Source organism: Octopus bimaculoides, chromosome 6, assembly GCF_001194135.2.
Source record: "Octopus bimaculoides isolate UCB-OBI-ISO-001 chromosome 6, ASM119413v2, whole genome shotgun sequence".
NCBI classification, from domain to species: domain Eukaryota; kingdom Metazoa; phylum Mollusca; class Cephalopoda; order Octopoda; family Octopodidae; genus Octopus; species Octopus bimaculoides.
Window position 1 is genome coordinate 95,695,460 of NC_068986.1, and position 22,420 is coordinate 95,717,879.

General features: G+C 35.8%; 1 protein-coding gene across 2 annotated transcripts in view; it reads right to left on the reverse strand.

Moving 5' to 3' along the window:
- Positions 1 to 9,930: 9,930 nt before the first annotated feature.
- Positions 9,931 to 22,420, reverse strand: part of LOC106882824 (cell cycle checkpoint protein RAD1) — a 22,376-nt gene continuing 9,886 nt past the window's right edge. For both annotated transcript variants that reach the window (XM_052968986.1, XM_014933609.2), the window contains exons 4-9: positions 21,136 to 21,247; positions 19,631 to 19,753; positions 17,569 to 17,633; positions 15,052 to 15,196; positions 13,085 to 13,150; positions 9,931 to 10,359 (exon numbers count right to left, since the gene is read on the reverse strand). In XM_052968986.1, coding sequence (XP_052824946.1) covers positions 13,115 to 13,150; positions 15,052 to 15,196; positions 17,569 to 17,633; positions 19,631 to 19,753; positions 21,136 to 21,247 — 481 coding nt within the window. In that variant the 3' untranslated portion in view covers positions 9,931 to 10,359; positions 13,085 to 13,114. The remainder of the gene's footprint in view (positions 10,360 to 13,084; positions 13,151 to 15,051; positions 15,197 to 17,568; positions 17,634 to 19,630; positions 19,754 to 21,135; positions 21,248 to 22,420) is intronic.

The window sequence follows — 22,420 nt, forward strand, 5'->3', positions numbered from 1 at the left end:
TCTCTCTCTCTCTCTATATATATATATATATATAATAATAATAATATTAGGGACAAAATCCAAAATTACAGGTAAAAACTCAATTAAAAACTTCATGAACCTTGGTTCTTTTCCTTAAAACTATATATATATATATATATATATATATATATATATATACACACACACACACACACACATATAAATATATATTTATACACACACACATATATATATATTTATACACACACACACACATATATATATATATATTTATTAGACAGCGAAAAAGGTATGTGTATGTAGAGGGGTATTTAATATACTTGTATTAACAGGAAAGAAAATTCCCAAAAAGTGAGCAGCCTGTCAACTTTATAGGTAGGGCAGGTCACAACAAAGAAAGTTAATGAGGACTGATGTCCTAAGAGAATCACACTATTTTGTCAATTTGCGCGTGTGTGTGTAATAATATACACGCATACTTATAGAAAGATATATTTATTCATGAATGTATATAACTTCATCCATTTCCTTACTCATGTGACAAGTTTTAAGTATTACAATTTGTAACAGTAATCTTTAAGTACGATTCTTTATTTATCTATCTAGTAAAGGAAGTCAGTGATTGACTAACTTGGAAGACGTTAAGTAGTAGCCATTAAGGCGGGAGACTTCATTGTTATCACATGAGCTAATTATGGAGGGAAGGAGGACGGCTTAAAGAAAGAGGGAGAGAAAAGTAGAGAACAAATAGTTCAGAGCAAAAAAAAAGAAAAAAATACGGTAGGCGAAGGAGAAAGAGAGAGATAAGAAGTAAGGGCAGGAAATGGTGAAAAAAGAGGGACAGGGCAAGATGGTTTCTGATAAACATAAAGTTGACGAGAAGAGGGGAGAACAAGTAAAAGTTGTATAGGAAATAAGTTAAGGAGGTGAGGCGGGTATGCTTAAACGCAAAGACGAGGTGGAGAAAAATATCTACTCGATCACATGTATTTGTATATATACATACACACACACACTCTCACAATACTTTATTGGAGAATTCATTATTCAAAGGTCAAGAAGACCAGAAATCCAAAGAGTACTATGTACTAGCTAAAAAATAATTGTAGAGCTAATGTTCGTGTTATTTTATTTTATAAATTAATGTTTTGGGAGTCTCGGTTTTCGCTAATTCATGCTTTGTGTGTGAGTATATATATATATATATATATATATATATATATATGCATGTGTGTTATACATATATATATTATATATATATACGCATAAATATACATACATATATATATATATAATTTCGTTTTGGTGTTAACTAGAGTTTATCCCATTAAGCTCACTCAATTCCCCTTGGTGTGTGTATATATATATATGTGTGTGTGTGTGTGTATATATGTATATGCATACACATACATGTTTGTATGTATATCCAAGAGGAAAGATGGACAAACAATTTATATTTAGATGTAAATATTTTGATAGCGGTATCAAATATTTAGTGAATGGCTGATATAATGCATAATATGCATTATAATTTGAGCTATTCATCGAATATTTGAAACAGTTATAAAAAGTATATTTACAGGATATAAATATATGTAACGTGTCATAAATCTAGTCCTAACACTTATAACTGTTTGTCCGTCTTTCCTCTTTGATATTCTGGAATACTTAAAAGTCTGATTAAGAAGTTAAGAAATCGATCAGTCCGAGCATTAAGTTGGTGCCTATTATTCTATCCTTTCAAGAACATCTTACACACACACATATATATATATATATTAGTATTAGAGGCACGTGGCTTTCAGTTTAGGGTGTTGCACTCAATCATAAAATCGTGGTTTCGATTTCTTGACCGAGCAATGCGTTGTGTTCTTGAGCAAATCTTTTTATTTCACGTTGCTTTAAGTTTACTCAGTTGGTAAAAATGAGTAATCCTACGACGGATCGGTGTCCTGTCCAGCGGGGAGTAAATATATGCTACAGAATCAGGAGAGCCGGTTTTATGAGACAATAACTCGGGATGGACTTTTGATGTTTTATACATAAATGCACACACACACACACTCACATAGATATGGTTAGAGAAATTGCATGAAAAAGGTAGGGAGAAGCGATGGAGAGGGCAATAAATACTAAAAGGGAGGAAATACTAAGATGGGAGAAGAAAGACAAACAAAAGTGGCTTAAGAGGAAGAAAATAAATATAAAGAGAAGGGAAAGGAAATAGAGTCGAAGACGGGTTATGGGGGAAAGTATTGTGATGGCGGGAGAGACGTGAGTGTTAGAAAGAGGCGACAACAAAAATGAGAGCAGAGCTAAAGTTGTAAGAGAGAGTGTGATGGAAGAAGTGGAATGAGGAAGGGGAGGCGATAACGAGTGTAACGTCCTCCATTGTGTGTATGTTTCATACACGTGAGTTGTGTGTGTAACACTTATAAATAGGCGCGTGTTAATTCTTGAGTTGTGTGTGTAAATTTTAAGGATATGTGTTCACCTTTCGTTTATGATTTGAAGGAGTGGAAGTGAGAATATTAAGTAGTATCAAGATTCTATGTAGACAAAGAAGAACGGGTAGCGAGTAGTTTAGGTAGTTTTTGCTAGATTTTCTTGTTTGGGATGAGTCATATTTAACAAAGCCTATAAACACTCAACGGTTGTTGCTTGTCTGTATTTCGCTTCTCTTTCCAAAAATGTGAAGTGAAATAGAATGACTTCCCAACTATAGCAACGTTGGTTTCAATACACGATTAAAGATAAAAATTCTTTTGAAACAAATTCAAAACTTTTCAACGATTCTTCTTGTGAAATCTTGTATTGAAACATGGATATTAGGAAGATCATTGTTTTCCAGTAAAAAACACAGCGGTTCTATTTCACTTATTACTAGTCAACCAATTAACTCGTCGATGGCCTAATTAATCGATTTCTTAATTGGTCAACTAGTTAGCTAATAATCGTAAAAAGAAAACTAAATACAACCAGTGCATGCGTTTCATATTGAGAAAACGATCCTCCCAAATTTAGGTAATAGTGGCGTTGGAGTGGTAGGGAAGTCAGTGATATTCTGCGTTGGGAAAAGTAATAGAATTTAATAGTTTGAACAGTGAAATATGCTATTGAGCAAGGAAGTAAACAGGGCCAACGTTTCGGATGCTTATCCTTTTTCGTTGCCATCATCGTCGTTGAAGAGAGAGGGGGAAGAGAGCAGTCTTTAATATTAGGATACAAAGATGCGGACAATAGTGGTATATCGGTTTAACCCCAGGTCATCATTGATCAAATGATCAAATGCATTCCAGTCATAACCGTCCCATCTTTTAGGGTTAACTTCTTTAAGTTATGCAGGACTTACATTATTTGAAAGGTCAAGAAGAACATCTAGAAAAGTTGGATTGCTAATATTATAGAGATTACAGAACAAAAGACGCAACAATTAATAAGAAAAACTGAAGTTAAAGATAAATGGAGGATTGTCGGACGGACTATCCCTTACTATAAGAGTTGGTGGATACAGATACTATCTAATGCGCCCTTCTTCTTGAGTTGGAAGGGTGTGATTTAAGATACATTTCGCAACTGCGTAGAGCCCTACCCACTCATCTGCCCTCGTTGACTCGTAGTAGTGGGCACTTATTTGCTTTTTCCGCCACTAGGCAGCCTCCGTGTGCATTGTCCTAAATTCACACTATTACAACGAATGCGTTACACATCAAGCTATGACGATGTCAAACAGGCAACTGCTCTAGTCCTAGGTGGAGACAGCCTCCCCCAAATCCCACTCACATCGGTATTTGTCTTACTTCTCAAACGCCATTGTCACGAACGGGTGTTTGCCTCACTACTCAAACACCATTGACTAGAATAATTGCCAGGTTCCCTAAACACCAATATCTCGAGAATAGTCTTTGCGTAAGCTGTCTTGGTACCATTGTTTAAATAAACTGACTGATTGTTTAGCGCCCTAAATGTCTGTCTAAAAAAAAACTAATCTTAATTTAGGATGCTCATCTACAAGATCGAACACCCAACCCTAAATTGGAGAGGGGGATGGGAAGAAACTAAGAGCGGTAAAAATATTGACGGTGATAGTAGTAGTAAGTGGTGGTGGGAGAAGGAGTATTCAGAGTGGTGGTGCTATTTCTGTATTCATTGATTGTAGTAGAAGCAACGCATGTTTTGGGGGAAGTTGTAGTAAAAAAAAAAAAAAGAAGCAAAAGATGGATGGTAAGAATAAAAGAAATATGAGAGAATAAATGGTGGCGGGAAGAGGAAAAGGAGGAGAGGCTGGTTAACAAGGACAACAGATGACGTCATGCCTATCTTAGTTCCTTTTGTTAAATTTCAGTTTATCAATTCAATTAATTTTTCAAGCACAAAATCACAATAAATTTAAATATCGAAACAAAGCTGAGAATAATATATTTATGGCTGTAACGAAAGTTACGAGTGGCTACAGGGCTTCAAGTACCCTTGTGGTGCTTATAACTGAAATAAATAAAAGAAACCTCCAGAAAATTGCTTTATAAAAAATAATGATAATTACTCTAATTATAATAGTTATATCTGTTTACAAATGCCGTACAAATTATTAACTCACACTGAGATAACTATTTATTTACATGGTTCCATAGATGAATAGGAATTAATAGTTTCTGGTTTGAAGTGAAACGAGTCTATTGTGTTGTAATTCATGGTTTTTATTATTTACAAATTGAAAACTTTAGTGATGTCTTTTTCAAAAGGTGTTTATTTTATACAGCATAATTTTTGAATGGGATTGCAAATGTGCACGAAGTGTGAACGTTTGCATTTTTACGCACGCATACATGGATATTTATTTCGATCAGAGTAGTAGTTTTATACCCCCCCCCAAAAAATCCTAATTTATTCCACTTTAAGAATTCTCATTGATAAAAATAATATAGGTTGTTTCAATTTGTCTACTATTTTTGTAAGTTTAGCTTCCATGTCCAAGGCTCCTCATTTTATCCCTATATACTAGTCATTTTGTTTTTTATAATCGCTTACATGCCTTTTCCGTTTCATATATACATTACCCTATCATTCTATCACTCTTTAGTCGTCACCTCTTTCTTTCTTGCTATATATGTCGCTCGATCATCAGCATCATGACATGTCCCCCTCACACTCTCAATTTATACATACTGTAAATACCCCAATTACTTCGGTTCTTGATTTTATGCGACTGGTAGTTAGACATTAAAATTCGAATACTGCGTATAAGAATTCGATTTACTGCGGTATAATGGTATGTATAAGAAATGAAAAATAATGTAGTATAATTTCTCCTTCAGCTTCTTTTCCTTCTTTCAACTGCTACCGAATGTATTGCTAATGATTTGTTATTATACATAGCTACATCTGCATATCATATATATGTATTTTGTTTTTCGGAAGCTGGTGTCGAATTAATTATAAACCATGTTATTCAGAGTTACGTTAATCGGGAGTTTTTCCCTAACCCTCAAGTTATTATCATGAGTACTAAAGAAGAAGAGAGTACCACCAGTACAAGTGGTGGAAGTGTTGAGAAGAAGAAAAGAAAAGTTGTAGGACTGGAAGAGAAATTAGCAATAATTGATAAATATGAAAGCGGTATTACTAAAGCAAAGATTAGCCGAGAACATGCTATCGGCGAATCAACAGTGCGCAATATTATTCAGAACTCGAAGATTTATAAAGAAAAGGGACAAAGTGCTGCTTCATCGTCGAATTTCCAAACAACAAGAAACCGAAGCTCTACAATGATTGAAATGGAACGTCTATTGTCAATTTGGATCGAAGACTGCAATCAAAAGAACATTCCTTTAAATACAACGGCCATTAAAAAGAAAGCTGTCAGTTTGTTTGGAGCTGTCCAAAGAAAACGGAAAGAAGAAAAGAAAACCGAAGCGGAAACTAACGAAACATTTTTTGGAAGTTCTGGATGGCTCGTCAGGTTTAGAAAACGATCTAAAATGCATAACCTTGGAATTGTAGGGAAAAGCGCGTGTTCGGACGATAGTGCGGCAACTAGACATCCCGCCGAATTTAAACAAATTATTGAAGGTGCTAGTTGTGATGATCAAGATGAAGCTATGTCGCAAATGAAAGAATTCTCAATTAATGAAATCGATGCAATTTTAAAATTTTTTGAAGATGGAAAGCAGATGATAATGAGTTCAGATCCAAATGTAGAAAGAGCGATGCTAGTCAGTAAACAAATTGAAAAAGCACTCAGTTGCTATAGGGCTTTGCGTAAAGAGAAAAGATTAAAACAAACATCCCTTTTACAATATTTAAAAAAACAATAAACACATTTATTTATTTGCCTTTGCTAATGTAAGTCAATAAAACTAATTAAAACATCGGTATGATTTTTACACGTTATATATTCAAATACTGCCGTGTCCTTCGCGACATGCCTTGCGTGACTGATGTACTCGTGTATGTCTAACATTTTTTTTACACATGAACGTTATCTCTGGTATATATATATTCTTCCACAAATATCCCTTAAGATGTTTTCCTCTTATATCATTATATTAAACTTTACTGATGCTCCACCGTCTCCTCTTTCCACACACATCTATACAGATATTTCTCCCGCGCTTTGTCTATGCTTACTACTACTACTACTACATTACATTGGTCATCTTTGTCTATAGTGGACAGAAGCCAAAAATCTGTCAGTAGTCACTCTCCTGTTAACAAGAATAGTAACAGGTATAACAAGCAACATAATCCAACGATGGGATTTTACAGATTTGCTTGGTCTTATGATATGTATATATGCGTATGCGTGTGTCCATTAACTCAATACTGTCTTTGTAAAATGAAGGAATCGTTTAAAGTTATAAAACATCTATCATAAATTCTATTCCCGTCTAGGATGCAGTATCTTAACATCAAACAAATTTAGTATTTGACTGGCATTTTATTTTATCGACCGTCCCAGAACTTTGAAAGTTGACACAAGCAGAGTATGCAATTAGATGGGCAGTGACCCCGTTTTAGCCCACCAGGTTATCTAAGTGGCATTCCTTGATTGTACTTTTCTAAAATTGGTCCTTTGTGCCCCAAATATTTAAAGATTTTCAAATAAACTATAACGCTTTTCCTACAAATTCTACTGGCCAATTTTGTCTTTCATCCTTTCAGGATTAATAAAATAAAGTACTAGGCAAGTACTGGAGTCGATGCAATCAACATACACTGTCCTCTAAAATTACTGCACTTGTTGAAAATTTGTAATCGACATTATATTTTTATTTAGTTGATTGCTAGAAACATTTATGTAAAAATATTAAAAGCAATTATTTAGTTGGTCATTTGACAGGAGAATTTGTCACCTTTTTACATTTTAAGTTCAAATCTCACCAAGGTAAGATTTATATACATGGGTGTATTGCATTTCCTTTTCTTGATACTGCATGGTAGTTGTAAATGAGCATCACTGTCACAGAAGCAGTGTCATTCATTTCTAATATTCTGCAAAAACAAGGCAGCAAGCTGACAGAAATGTTAGCACACCAGACGAAATGCTTAGTGGTATTTTGTCTGTCTTTATGTTCTGAGTTCAAATTCTGTTGAGGTTGACTTTGCCTTTCATCCTTTCAGGGTCGATAAATTAAGTACCAGTTGCATACTGAAATTGATCTAATCGACTGGCCCCCCCCTCCCCCAAAATTTCAGGCTTCATGCTTAGAGCAGAAAAGAATATTCTGCAAAAACGTCTGGCTATGGGAAAATTCAACCTTGCTTGGAAACAGGTGAGAGTTGGAGACAGGGAGGGCAGCCAGCCAAAGAAAATTTACTTCAATAAACTACATCCACTCAATGCATGCATAGAATAACAGACATTAATGATAATATGTACTGAATATATATTTTGTAAAATTACACAATGATAACAGGATAGGCATGCATACCCTTAATTGAGCAAGGAAAAGAGAAGTCAATTAACCAGCTATAGTTACTCCATTAAAGACTCAGCAAATTCAAAAACTGAGGGGAATGATATCTAGATGAGAATGACTCTTATTGAGAAAGTGGCTGTGTAGTAAGAAGTTTGCTTCCCAACCACATAGTTCTGGGTCCAGCTCAACTGTGTGGCACCTTGGGCAAGTGTCTTCTACTATAACTTCAGGCTGACCAACTCTTGTGAGTGGATTTGGTAGGTGGAAACTGAAAAAAGCCAACTGTCATATGTATGTGTGTGAGTCTTTGTCCTCACCCACTGCTTAACTGATGTGGGAAGTTTATGTCCCACAACTTAGCAGTTCAGCAAAAGGGACTGACAGAATAAGTATGAGATTTCACAAAATGTACTGGGGTCAATTTGTTTGACACAAATAATAAAAGATAAATATCTTCATTATATTTAGGTAAGATGAAATAAAAGGGGCAGCTGGTGTATTGGTTGGATCTGTTGGAGAAGGTAAAGATAGTTTTAATACTCCAAACATAAGACTTTTGTCAGAAGCAACATATTCTAATCAAGTTAACACAAGCCAAAAGACAGCCTCTACAATGTCATTCAATCTGCTAGAAATTTACCGCCTTCAAATTACCAAAAAAGGGAAGGACATATTAGATAATGAAATGCTATATATATATATATACTATATCCAAAAATAAATAAGATGGAACGGTTGTCAGTGGAACCATTCTTTAGTTATTGTCTGTTCAATCATGGCTAAGTCAAGACTGAACAACAATATAAATCATCATCATGAACTTGTTAGAAACAACACCAAAATCTTCAAATCACGCTTTACTGTCTTAAAAACGGAATTAGAAAAACAGAGTTGTCACGGCTTGGCAAGTCTTTGATCTTAGGTCTCTTCAATTAGATCCGAACTTCGGAATATACATGAGAAATCGAGATTTAATTTAGTTCACATACACAAGGGAGAAAACTCTGTTATAAATTTTAAACTTCATTGCTATATTTTACTGAAGAATGTTTTCACAACCATTCATAGAAAACTTGTCGTGCAGAAAGGAGCTAATCAAATATTTAGGAGGAATAACATATACTTCCATTTTCCCCCAAATTCTTCATGCTACAATCCAGGATCATAGTAATTTAAAAAGACAGGGCTTAGTTTTGTACTGTACAGTTTTAGGCAGATGATATGCTTCAGCTCCACTGTAGATAGTATTTAGAATAGCTTTGAATAGTGGATGCAGCTACCAGCATCCCTTGACACACTGAAATATATATAATGAAACTTCTCTAGTCTCCTTGTATACATACAGAACCATGTGCAGTCCTCAGCAAAATCCATGCTGACATGGGTTGTATGGACTTGCAATACAGAATGACTGCATGTGTTTAAATCCTGTATCATTTCAATGATGAAACCTCACTCCTAGCTGCTTTTACCACAATTACTTTCACTATTAATTCTCAAAATTTTTTCATGTAGCATTCACTTACATAACATGTCTAACCCTCATGGTAGTTTCCACTGACTTGCATCAGCTGAGAATTTTGCTATCACTTGTTAAGGTAAATCTTATGAGCCCCGCCAAAAAGAACTTATACACGGTTGCTTGATCTACTAGAAATAGCAATCAAATCTTCCTTAAATCAAATACTAGTAAAATCTTTAAAAAAAAGTAAGTTGACATATGTATTCATAATAATGTAGTTCTGTTTACATTGTATTTTAAACAGAAACAGGATGATCACATTTGGAACACCTATGGTGTTAGGTTGGTTCAATAAGAACTGACCTGAGGATAAAGTCATCATTGTCTTCCATGCTGGCATTGGTTGAACAGAGCTGGTAAGGCTGGGAGGTGCACCAGGCTCCATTGTCTATTCTGGCATGGTTTCTATGGCTGGATGCGCTTCCAGATGCCAACCACTCGGTGTACTGGGTGCTTTTAACATGGCACCAGCATGATTTAAATTGAATTAAATTTTAAAAAATTGAAAACCATTTCCAGTTTATTTTAATTAAATATTCCATATAAAACAAACAAATAATATACAAAACTTTATAGCTGCCACTTTGCTTTCCCTCAGAGAGAAAAGTATTTTGAAATTTACCCCTTGTTTCATGTAATGAAGTTTGTTCATGAGTGAGTGGGTGTAATGAAGTTTGTTCATGAGGACAGTCGCTTACTGCAATTATGAGAAAAACAGAAAAAGTTGGTAGATGGCTAACATCATTTTCCATTAATGCCGGTTTTCCATGCTGGTATGAGTTGGACTGACATAATTATGGTTTTTTTTATGTTCAAATCCTTCACCAAAGACAGTTGGTAGGCATAATAAGATGAAGCTTGTATTTTCTGTTCTGTGAAAATCCAGTTCTATCTTCATGGTCTGAAGTTCTTATTACTTTTCAAGAATTGAAATTTCTACAATGAGAAAATAAATACATAAAAGTAATATGAAATAAAATGTAAAACACATCAACAACTACAAAAACAAAAAGTAATATAAAAATAGTATAATTTGGTCTGTAAACAGTTATGTGTCTGATTATCTTCAGTCATGTACAACACAACACCCTCACCTCCTTAAAGTTACTATCAATACTAGATAATTTCTGATGATCTCTCATCTATAACATTGTAAAACTATATCATTATGGTTAGAAATTGGACTGTGGAGTTGGACTTAAAAGCAATTAATGGGTTACTGAAGTCAAGGTTGATAAAAATGTACTGACTCCAAGTTCAGCTAAATATAAATAATATAATGTATTAAAATTTCCAATTTATATAGTATAGGCACAAATGTAGCTGTGTGGTTAAGAAGCTTGCTTTACAGTCACATGGTTTTGGGTTCAGTTTCACTGTGTGACATCTTGGGCAAGTATCTTTTACTATAGCCCCAAGTTGACGAACGAGTGAGTGAATTTGGTAGACAAGAACTGTGTGGTTTGTATGTGATTTATGCGTGTGAGTGCACATGTGTATCTTTGTGTTCATCTTCCTACCATTGACTGGCAATTAGTGTTGGTTTGTTTATGTCCTCATAACTTAGAAGATTTTAGTCAATTTAGGATTTCTTTCATTTAACCTTTATTCAATAGACATAATATTTCTTCAATAAATTCTAGAGGAATAAACTGTTCAATATTTTACAATTTTTATTTCATTTAATGTACAATTTCATGTTAACAGTTACTCAAATTTTATGTTGAAACTATGCGTTAATCTTGAAATCAAAGACTTATATATCTAATTGACTTCATTTTTTCTAAATGGTAATTTGTTAAGTAGTTTTAACTTTGACTTTCTTTTATAGTATTCTTACATCTTATTTCTTTTATATCCTCTTACCCTTTGATAAACATGGCCACTTTTTTTAATTTCTAAGGTTTATTTAAAGCCTAATTGCTTGCAAGTTTTTTTACAAATACAATAAAAAACAACCAAAGTAGCATAACTATAGGCCTTTAAACCCAAACTTAAACAAGTTAGGATTCCAAAACGTGTCCTGATGATTCATGTTGACCTTGTTTATCATATGCTCTCAATCAGTATAAGAAATTTATGATTAATTTAATTACAAGTAGGGAAGTTGAATTCATTGGCATCATAAATTGATGAGTCTTATGGAGCGACTCCATAACCCTGCTGAGAAAATACTTCAGTTGCTGATCTAGATTTACATGACAAAACAGGTAAATGTTTTGTTGATGTCAAATGCAACATCACTGTAACTAATATGAGAATATCCTTGACACACACCTGAAGAAGTGTCCTCATTTCTTGGTTGTCCAATTACTTCAGTCTGTTTAGTCCCATTCAAAAGATTTATGATCAAAAGATGTTCCAACTACAATATCATTCTATTTTATTTTCAGACACAACGTATCTAAGACTATTCTCCAATATAATAATAACAACAACACAGCTCTTTAGCAGCCCATGTGCAGTAGCAGTTTTTGTGGCTAGCAAAGATATAAGCCTTAAACATAGTAACAATAAAGTTTGAACTGCAGGAGTGGCTGTGTGGTAAGTAGCTTGCTTACCAACCACATGGTTCTGGGTTCATTCCCACTGCGTGGCACCTTGGGCAAGTGTCTTCTACTATAGTCTCGGGCTGACCAAAGCCTTGCGAGTGGATTTGGTAGACGGAAAACTGAAAGAAACCCGTCGTATATATGTATATATATATGTTTGTGTATCTGTGTTTGTCCCCCCAACATCGCTTGACAACCGATGCTGGTGTGTTTACGTCCCCGTAACTTAGCGGTTCGGCAAAAGAGACCGATAGAATAAGTCCTGGGGTCGATTTGCTCGACTAAAGGCGGTGCTCCAGCATGGCCACAGTCAAATGACTGAAACAAGTAAAAGAGTAAAAGCACTTTGATGCTCCCTCTTTAACATTCATGTTAATCTTAACCTTTAACCTTAATCTTCAACATTCATTATACTCTCACTTATACAAGCAAACAAAGGAATTTCCTTGGGGTTGTTTGATTTCTTTGTAGTTTGTACCGAGTGAGAAGGAATGGCAGCACTCAATGAACTTTACAGGATTTCATAGACCAATAAGGACCAGGCAAAGGAAAAACAACTCACACAACTTGAAGGCTACTGAAGTAGGAAGTAGCACTTCAATATTAGGCGCAAAGATCTGGTTCTAATTCTGTGAACCTAAGGGCCAGATGACGAGGCTGATGTTAAATCAGGTGACATTAAATTTATCATCTAAGAAATATGTACAGACCATCAAAGAAGATTCCATTTATAAACTGTGTCATCTTGGGACTATAGTGGAAGACACTTGTCCAAGTTGTTGCAGAGTGGCATCAAACCTAGAACCAAGTAATTGCAAAGTGAATTCTTAACCACATAGCCATATTTGTGCCAGAAATAGCAGCTACAATTCTTTCAATCCATACCCTCCCTTCTTAAATAAAGTAGGAGACATCAAGCAATGTGGTCCCTTGTATAAAAAAAAGAGAGGACAGTCACACCTAGGACACCCCTGATCATATATATGCTTGATCAGAGAATTGATCTGGGACCAAGCAAAAACAACAAAAACTCAGACATTGTTGTAAATTCTAAAAGAAGCAATAAAAAAATATAGTGAAAATAAATAAATAAATAATTGTAAATTTACCAATTTAAGAACTGGTTTCTCTACCAAAATTCAATCTTCTGGTTCTTCATCTTCATCTGGAACACACTGCATTCCATGATGAGACAAAAAAATATCAAATAAATAAATAAAAATTGTCAGTTTGACAATTAGAATTGGTAACTCTTCCATTTTAACATCCACCACTTTAAATTTTAGCCTCTCCCCTACCATTCTCTCTCAATAACAAACATAACTCAAATAAGAACCGTCCAACCTAACCCATGCTGGCATGGCAGATGGCCCTCCAAGGGGCACCAGAGGAAACCCCACAAAACCAGTCATCCAGACCACTAAGGCAAGTGCCTGCTTCCTGTTCTCATCTTCTACAGGTGTATGTTCAGAGTAGGCCTATTCATTCAGACCATACTTGCCACTCATCCACCTTTCAACAAATTTGCTAGGAGACAATGCTTCCTTCTCCATCCTCATTTTGCTTTTCAAGTAAAACTTGAAAAGGGTTATGAAGGTTTGGCCAAAGAGAAATCTGACTGTTTTCAGCCCTTTCAATCTTGTCCATCATACAATCTGTTTCGCCAAAGCCACCAAAGAGATAAAGGCTGCAGTCTCTTCTTAGCCAAAGGAAGGTGGTGGGACAATCTTTATGATGCACTCTCGTTCCTTTCTTCAAGAGAGAGAGAGAAAATACAAAATTGATACTATTGTCATCACTAAGGATACTAATAAGAGGTTTAATTAAAATGAATTGACAAAGCATACAGAAATCCAGTTAGCATTTATTATACACCACATCTGCTTCTTCATGTAACTTATTAATTATGACACCATCATTGTCTTTTACTGTGGATTATTTTGTTTTGTTTTACTCCAAGAAACAGTATGCACTTATAGCTTTCTTCTATTAGTCGTCACCACATCCACTGATGAACCATTTGTGTGTACATAAAATAAACTGAAAATGTGGAAGCTGTTTAAAAGACTAAGAACAAAGTCATCAATCTTTGCGTTATTTAAAATTACTCTGTATGGATTTCCAGTGGCTGGAGAGAGGCAAGTTAGGCATGGTTTGTTCGATGTGCCATGTTAACTTAAAAGATGTCTTTGAGGACAAGAGAGATGTGACAGTGGCTAGGTATCAAAGATATATCTAAAAGCAACGTCTAAAAGACTTGAAAGATACAGTTATGTGGTATGGACATGTAAACATGAATACATGAGGTTATAATGAGTTAATGCTGGAAGGTAACTGTGACAGAGGTAGATCAAGAAAGACATGATGGCTTTACACCAGAGAGCATTGGGCCTCAAAGATGAGATGATGCAGAATTATAAACCCATTTAACATATGGTAACATGAAAAATGTAGATGTTAACAATGGTAAATATGCTGCCATTCTTTAATCCCAAGTTAGCTGTGATTGAGCAGAATTATGACTAAGGACATTTCAGCCATCATCATCCTACTTCTTTTTCAGATATAGCATATCTAGGACTACATTATCCAATGTGTACACTTTTTTTCAGGATAATATAATGCAATTTGAAAGAGATTTGATTGCTTTTTCAAACAGGTCAAATGCTCATATAGGAGCTCCTCATATGTGCATGATTGTACATATACAAGAATAATATACATTTGAACAAACAGGTAAAAATATCAGATGAGTGTTGAACTTGTAATCTGAGCCATAACACAGTCTTTTTCTTCTCAACAACAGCAATGATAACCCTTTTTACTTTCTACTATAGGCACAAAGTGTAAAATTTGGGGAGAGTCGGGTAGTTGATTACATCGATCTCAGTGCCCAACTGATACTTATTTTATCAACCTCAAAAGAATGAAAGGTAAAGTCGGCCTAGGCAGAATTTGAACAGAGTATAAAACCAGGATATATTCCATGAAGAATTTTGTCTGGCATGCTAACAACTCTGCCAGCTTGCAGCCTTAACAACAGCAACATTAAGAAATCAATGAAGGGAAAACTTACATAAAACTCCACAAAACAGACTTGTCCATCTTCATTTTTTATCATAAACTGGAGAGAAAGGAAGCCACGTCTGTCAACCCTGATGGAAACACGTGAAGAGATGGCCAGTGCTTTCACTGATGGCTTTAAAAGTAAGATTTTATACCTGAAAAAGAAAATTTTTGAAAATTCAGAATTTACAATTCTGGAATATTCTTTAACTAGTTTCAGACTTGGCAAACATACTGGGGCAGCAACTTTAAATGGTTTTAGAGGCAATTATATCCCTAGCTCCTGTTACAGTATTTTGTCTGGTACTCATTTCATCAATTTCTCTTTATCAAATGGCAAAGTTTTCCTTGGCATAAAGAGAGATAATATGATATCAAAATATCATAAGGTACATTTCTTAAAAATCGGAGTAGAGGCCTTGGTCTCAAGACCACTCTACAAACTGAGGTTGGGGGTAAGCAAGGGCATGCTCCCTGTAGAAAATCCAGCTCCAAAAAATACATGCATACATATACAGGATGATTCGTAAGTAACTCCCTATTCTAAAATAATTATAATTTATTCAAATGCTGTAATATGTTTTTCAATTTTTGTGTGTATGTTACTTAATGTGTGGCAATTAAACCTATGCTTTTGTTTTCTTTTCAGATCTGTTATATGAATTTGGTTTTTAATCTTGTTAATTTGTTTGAAATTTCAAAGCCCTACAAAAATGGCTGGACGTCTTACTGTACAGGAACGCGCCCAGATAGCTGCACGTTACGAAGTTTGGAGATCCATTGTTCAAGTGCAAAGATGGTAGAGAACCATTAAGGGAAGACATGCTCAAATTGACCCAAAGACAATCAAGAATTGTCATGCAAAACTCATGACTACAGGATCTGTGACTGATACTCAAAGAAGCGGTCGCTCTTCCAAATTCAGAGACCCTGAGGTAGTGCAAGTTGTTCAAAAAATGTTTACCCATAGCCCACAAAAGTCAATTCGACAAGCAGCAAAAGAAAGTGGGTTCTCGTTTCGCTGTGTACGTAATGTGCTTAAAAATGAGCTTAAATGGCGTGCTTGGAAGCCACACTACTGCCAAGCACTCTCTGCCGAAGACTGCGACATTCGTATGGAGTTTGGAGAGATGATGTTGGCTTGGTTTAGAGATTGGCCCGATCTCTTAAAAAATATTCTCTGGAGTGATGAAGCTGTATTCCACATAGGTGGGTTTGTAAACCGTCATAACTGCCACTACTGGGCGGGAGAACATCCTTGTGTTACCAGTGAAAAAATGCAGAATTGACCCAAGATAACGGTATGGTGTGGAATGACTTCGACCATGAACGCTGAAAGGTACCTCACTATGTTGAGAGATGAAATTTGGCCAATTATCAGTGCTTGGGACAATATTGAAGATTTAATTTTCATGCAAGATGGTGCTCCTCCACACTTTGCTATTGTTGTTCGTGAATGGCTGAATGCCCAATTTCCTGGAAAATGGATGGGTCGTCGTGGTTCACACGAATGGCCAGCCAGAAGTCCTGACTTAACACCCTGCGACATTTTCCTTTGGGGTTGGTTGAAAGAACAAGTCTACTCAACCAAACCAAGAAATCTGGAAGAACTTGAAGGGAGACTACGTGAAGTTATTAGTTCCATCCCACAAAAGTTTCTTGTGAAATCAGTTGATGCGGTTCATGGTCGACTTGAAAAGCTGGTGGCGAATGATGGTGCCCATATTGAATTTTAAATAAAAGTCCATGTAATATACTTTCTTCTCATATTCATTAATTGGAGAAATTATACTTCAAAAATATATTAGTCATTTTAGAATAGGGAGTTACTTTCGGATCACCCTGTATATCACTATTGCATTAATGTCAACTTTGCCATGCTTGCACGGTTCAGATAGAAATAAAATAATTGAAGAAGACTTGTTTCCAAGCAAGATATTTCCCTATGGCCAGACATGCTTCTAGGGAAGATGGGAAACAAAGGACACTGCATATATGACGGTGATACTTGTTTACAACTATAGCATGATGTGAAGATTAAGAGAACCCCCAATACACACACACACACAGAGGCCTCCTTCAGTTTCTGCCAGTCAAATCCACTCACAAAGCTTTGGATGACCCAGGCCTATAGTAGAAGCCATTTACCCAAGATACCAAAACAGTAGAATGGAACCAAAGACCATGTGGTTGGAATGTGAACTTCTTAACCACACCGCCATACCTGCACAATAAACACATACATATATATACAATCATACATACACACACACATACCGGCACCACGTAAAAAGCATCTGTGCTGGTACCACATAAAAAGTACATCCTGTAAAATAGTTGGTGTCAGGAAGAGCATCCAGCAACCATAGAAATCATGCCAAAACACAACTGGAGCCTGGTGCAGCCCATTCTCTCTAAACAACATCCACATATATATATATATATATACATACATACATACATACAGACAGACAGACATACACACACACTGCTTTACAGTCAAAGAGTAACTAACCTACATAATTACCTATTAGTCTGGGTAGCTTGGCACTGGAAAGATTCAATCATATCAGAATCTCGTGGAAAATCAGACTGGAAGACAAAGAAAATTTGATATATGCTAGATTGAAAGAATCAGTAGAGGGTGCAACAAAATATTTTGTGGTATTAGGCCTGTCTGTGTGTGTGTGTAAGTCAACATCATCATCATTGCTTTAATATCTACTTCTCTATGCTTGCAATAGTCAGATAGTATTCATTGAAGCTGATTAACCTATGGTCTGATACCCTTCCTGTCACCCTCACCAATTTCCAAGTAAGGAAACAGTTCCCCATGAACAGACATATTTTAAAGAAAGTCTAGAATCAAGGGATACACCTGGTATGACAGTGATGTCCATAACTATTCTGCAATGTCATGACAAGAAGACACAAACAAACACATAAATACAACAGGTTTCTTTCAGTTTCATTTTACCAAAAAGCTTTGTTTGGCCCAGGGCTATAATACTAAGACACTTGCCCAAAATGCTACACAGTGAGATTGAACCTGAAACCAAGTAGTTGGCGAGTAAACATCATACCCACACAACACTATATATATATACATATGTGGTATTTGTTTTGTGTTTTTAAGAAAAAATGCAGATGGCTCAATACACACTGTGTTTGAATTTGTGTAGAATTTATTATAATTGTACGTTGTAAACCTGAATATTTCTTCATACTTTGTCGACTGAATGAAGCCTTCAGATAGGAAATATCTAGTTAACCAACACACAACTAATATATATATATCTTCTTTCTTCTTCATCGTTTAACGTCCGTTTCCATGCTAGCATGGGTTGGACAATTTGACTGAAGACTGGTGAAACCGGATGGCTACACCAGGCTCCAATCTGATTTGGCTGAGTTTCTACAGCTGGATGCCATTCCTAACGCCAACCACTCCAAGAGTGTAGTGGGTGCTTTTACATGCCACTGGCACGAAGGCCAATGAAGCGGTACTGGCAACGGCCACGCTCAAAATGGTGTATTTTATGTGCCATCTGCACAGGAGCCAGTCCAGTGAAACTGGCAACGATCTTGCTCGAATGACTTTTCACATGCCCCCGGCATAAGTGCCAGGAACGCAAAGCTGCGGCACAAGTGTCAGGAAGGCGACGCTGGTAATGATCACGCTCGAACAGTGGTGCCATCACGATTTTGCTTTCGCTTGCCCCAACAGGTCTTCGCAAGCAGAGTTTAGTGTCCAATGGAGGAGACGTTGGTATGGGGGCCAGTTGTCGAATTTAGTTATATATATGTACACACACACACAAATGTATAGACACATGCATGCATATGCACACGTGTTCCTTTTTTAGGTATGCTGTACCTTTTGCATTGTATCTTACATGCATGTATATATATATATATATATATATATATATATTTGTGTGATATATACACATATCATCATCATTTAATGTCCACGTTCCATGCTGGCAACAGCAAGTCCAACCCATATATAAAAATATATGAGATGCACAAAACAGTAACTGAGAGTAAACAAACAAAAAAACAGTTCAAATATGTTTAAGAGATATCTGAAACTATGAGACTTTTTACTGTAGTTTCTCACGAAGAAAAAATTCTTGCTCAAGACAAAAATATGTCAAAAAAAGTCATTGTCAGCTCAAAGTACCCTTCATTGGCCTAATGGATGCATTCATTTCAAACTCTTAGTTTTCATCAACAATGACACGTGCTTTTCTCAGGCTATTCTTTTCCTTATCTCTAAACTTTTACCTTTTTCTGATGATGAGCTGTGCCGAAAATGTCACAACCCCTCTTTTTTTACCATCTTAAACTTTCTCTGAGTATGAATCTAATACATTCCTGTTTATAGTTTTGATTTACCAGAAGAGAGGCAACTCTGACCTGACAAGGAAGTGAAACTTCCTTTTGTGAAAAGACAAACATTAATAATTGATAACAGTGCATATTGACTGCCAGACAAATAGATTTGTAAATAAATACTAAGACATGAGCACACAACAAAACATACTTCTGTACGGAACCTTGCTAAACCAAAATCACAAACTTACATGTGTGCGTCCAGCATTTCCAAACGTAGACATCCTGAAGTATGGTGGATCAGGTGAGAGAAGAAACTCTAAAACACTACTGGTCATATCTAATTCACTGAATGCTTCACGAAGACATTCTGACTGTAATGAGAAAAGGAGACAGTATTTAAATATGATATGGACTCAAGCATTGAAATATGGTGTGGACCAAAGTCCTCTAGCCCCACAAGAGTGGCTGTGTGGTAGTGGACTTGAGTCAGAAATGCAAAGATTACTTCCACACCTGCTACAGTTATTGCATACAAGACACTCTACTTACCACTGCCTACTTAGCTGTAAAATATGTACTATCGTTTCCTGCTACTGTCATTGTGCTGTGTCTTCATAAACAAGAAATTACATAATCAATCAACCTAGCTGAACAATAAACACTAACACTTCCTGCTACAAAATACAGTGTTTTGTTCTAAGGAAAGATATTGTATTTAACATGTTAACTGCTACGTGTACCACCTGTGGTTCATTGCAAACTTCACACAACTGCCATGTACACTACTGGTGATACATTTTCATAATTTGAGTAAATATGTTATTCTATATTTTTGACATGGTTTCAAGGATATTTAAATAACATGAGTGCTAAATATTCAAGTTTAATACTGTAATATTGTAAAAATATTTAAAAAATTACATTTCTTTGTAATTAAAGAGTATGCGGTGTGACTATGCGAAATACATGGTATTGGCACGTAAAAAGCACCCACTACACTCTTGGAGTGGTTGGTGTTAGGAAGGGCATCTGGCTATAGAAACTCTGCCAGATCAGATTGGAGTCTGGTGTAGCCATCTGGTTCGCCAGTCCCCAGTCAAATCGTCCAACTCATGCTAGCATAGAAAGCAGATGTTAAATGATGATGATGATGAATAAAAGATTGTAGCGGTGAATGTGTCAAGAGTGTACCTTGATGTATAACAGGTACCATTACTTCCTGCTACAGCTATTGGGGAACATCTTCAAATAAGCATAGACACAAACATATATATTCATTTGTTTGTTTTATGTCCGTCTTTCTTCCATGCTAGCATGGGTTAGGTGAATACATTACTGAGGCATTGTTTTATGTCTGGATGCTCTTCCTGTCAGTAACCCATACCAACTTTAGTCAAGCACAAATATAAACAAATACACACATACACACAGCAAACATTTTTCAGTGTCTGATCATGAAATTCATTCACAAGGTTTTGTGCAATCTGGGGCTATAGTACAAGACACTTACACCACAGTAACACTGCAGTACACACACACACACACACACAGAGTTTCTGTCTAACAAATTCTATTCACAAGTTATTGACTGACCTGAGGCCATAGCAGAAGAGACTAATATCTATTGTTAGAATATATAACAATATATTGAATGGTTATCATAACTTGGCAAACTAAAAACGTCATCCCTATACACATTTATACTTTAGAGAATGGTAGAAATTTAAGGGATCCAGTGAGTCCCTGCTTTTACCTTCATGATGATTTTGTTGACAACATTCTCAGTGCAGAAATCGAAGTCCAATACTTCTTCTGGTTCCATAGTTTTGATGCTGCAGTCTGTGAGGACACCATCTTCCTCCAGTCTGGCCAGGCACATAGATGACAAAAAGAGCAAGAGAAATATTTATACTGAATTATAGGCTTTCCCCCTGTAACCCTCTCCAGTTGACCATCCCTAATTCCATGGGCTCATAGGTGCTGGTGCCACATAAAAAGTACCTGTGCTGGTGTTGCATAAAAGCAACCAGTACACTCTGTAAAGTGGTTGGTGTTAAGAAGGGCAACCATGCCAAAACAGACAAAGAACCTGAACAGCCCCTCAGCATGGAAAACAGACATATGATGATGACGATATGATAAAATACAGAGTGCATGACTGGACGAGAGAGACAGAGAGTGTGCATTGTATAAGTGTGTGACAGATAAAGAAGAGATGATGTTAGAAGTTATGACAAGAATCTCTTTGATCATAAATTTCTGGACAAGCTACGGCTAAACAGCAGTACCACCAACAATATTCACATGTTGAGAGTTTGTCTTGGCCCATTTGCCTGCAGACGGTTGATTTCTGTAGTTACTATCAGTGTTTTTTTTGGTGATTTAAATGAGTTTTGACCGTTATCTCCAGCAGGTAGACATAGCATGTCCTTTGATTAATTTTAATCCTTCAGCTATATAATGGCTTTTGGGATTGCAATTGACTATATTATTGATTCTGTTATTATCATTTTTAATTGCTACACTAGATAATAACAGCATCAATAATATCTTTGCAAATATTTTCTCCTGAATTATTTGCTCCATATTGAAATTATTCTCACACTGGCAGCTGCCATGATTCGGCGCAAAATAAATCAGATGCAGTGCAGACTTTGACGTGACAGGTTGAGGCTTTCCATCATGATAATGCATGTTGAGGAAGGTGATGCTATAATGCCTGTCCATGTGAGTCCAAATACTTGAATGTATGTTGAGAGTTTATCTTAGCCTATTTACCTGCAGACCGTTGATTTCTGTAGTTATTATCAGTGTTCTTTTTGGCAATTTAAATAAGAGTTTTGAGTGTTATTTCCAGCAGGTAGACATAATTGGTATGTCCTTTGATTAATTTTAATTATACACACACACACACATATATATATATATACATAGACATATATATATACACATATATATATATACAGACGTATATACATATACATACACATATATATTGCATATATAAATATATATATATATATATATATATATATATA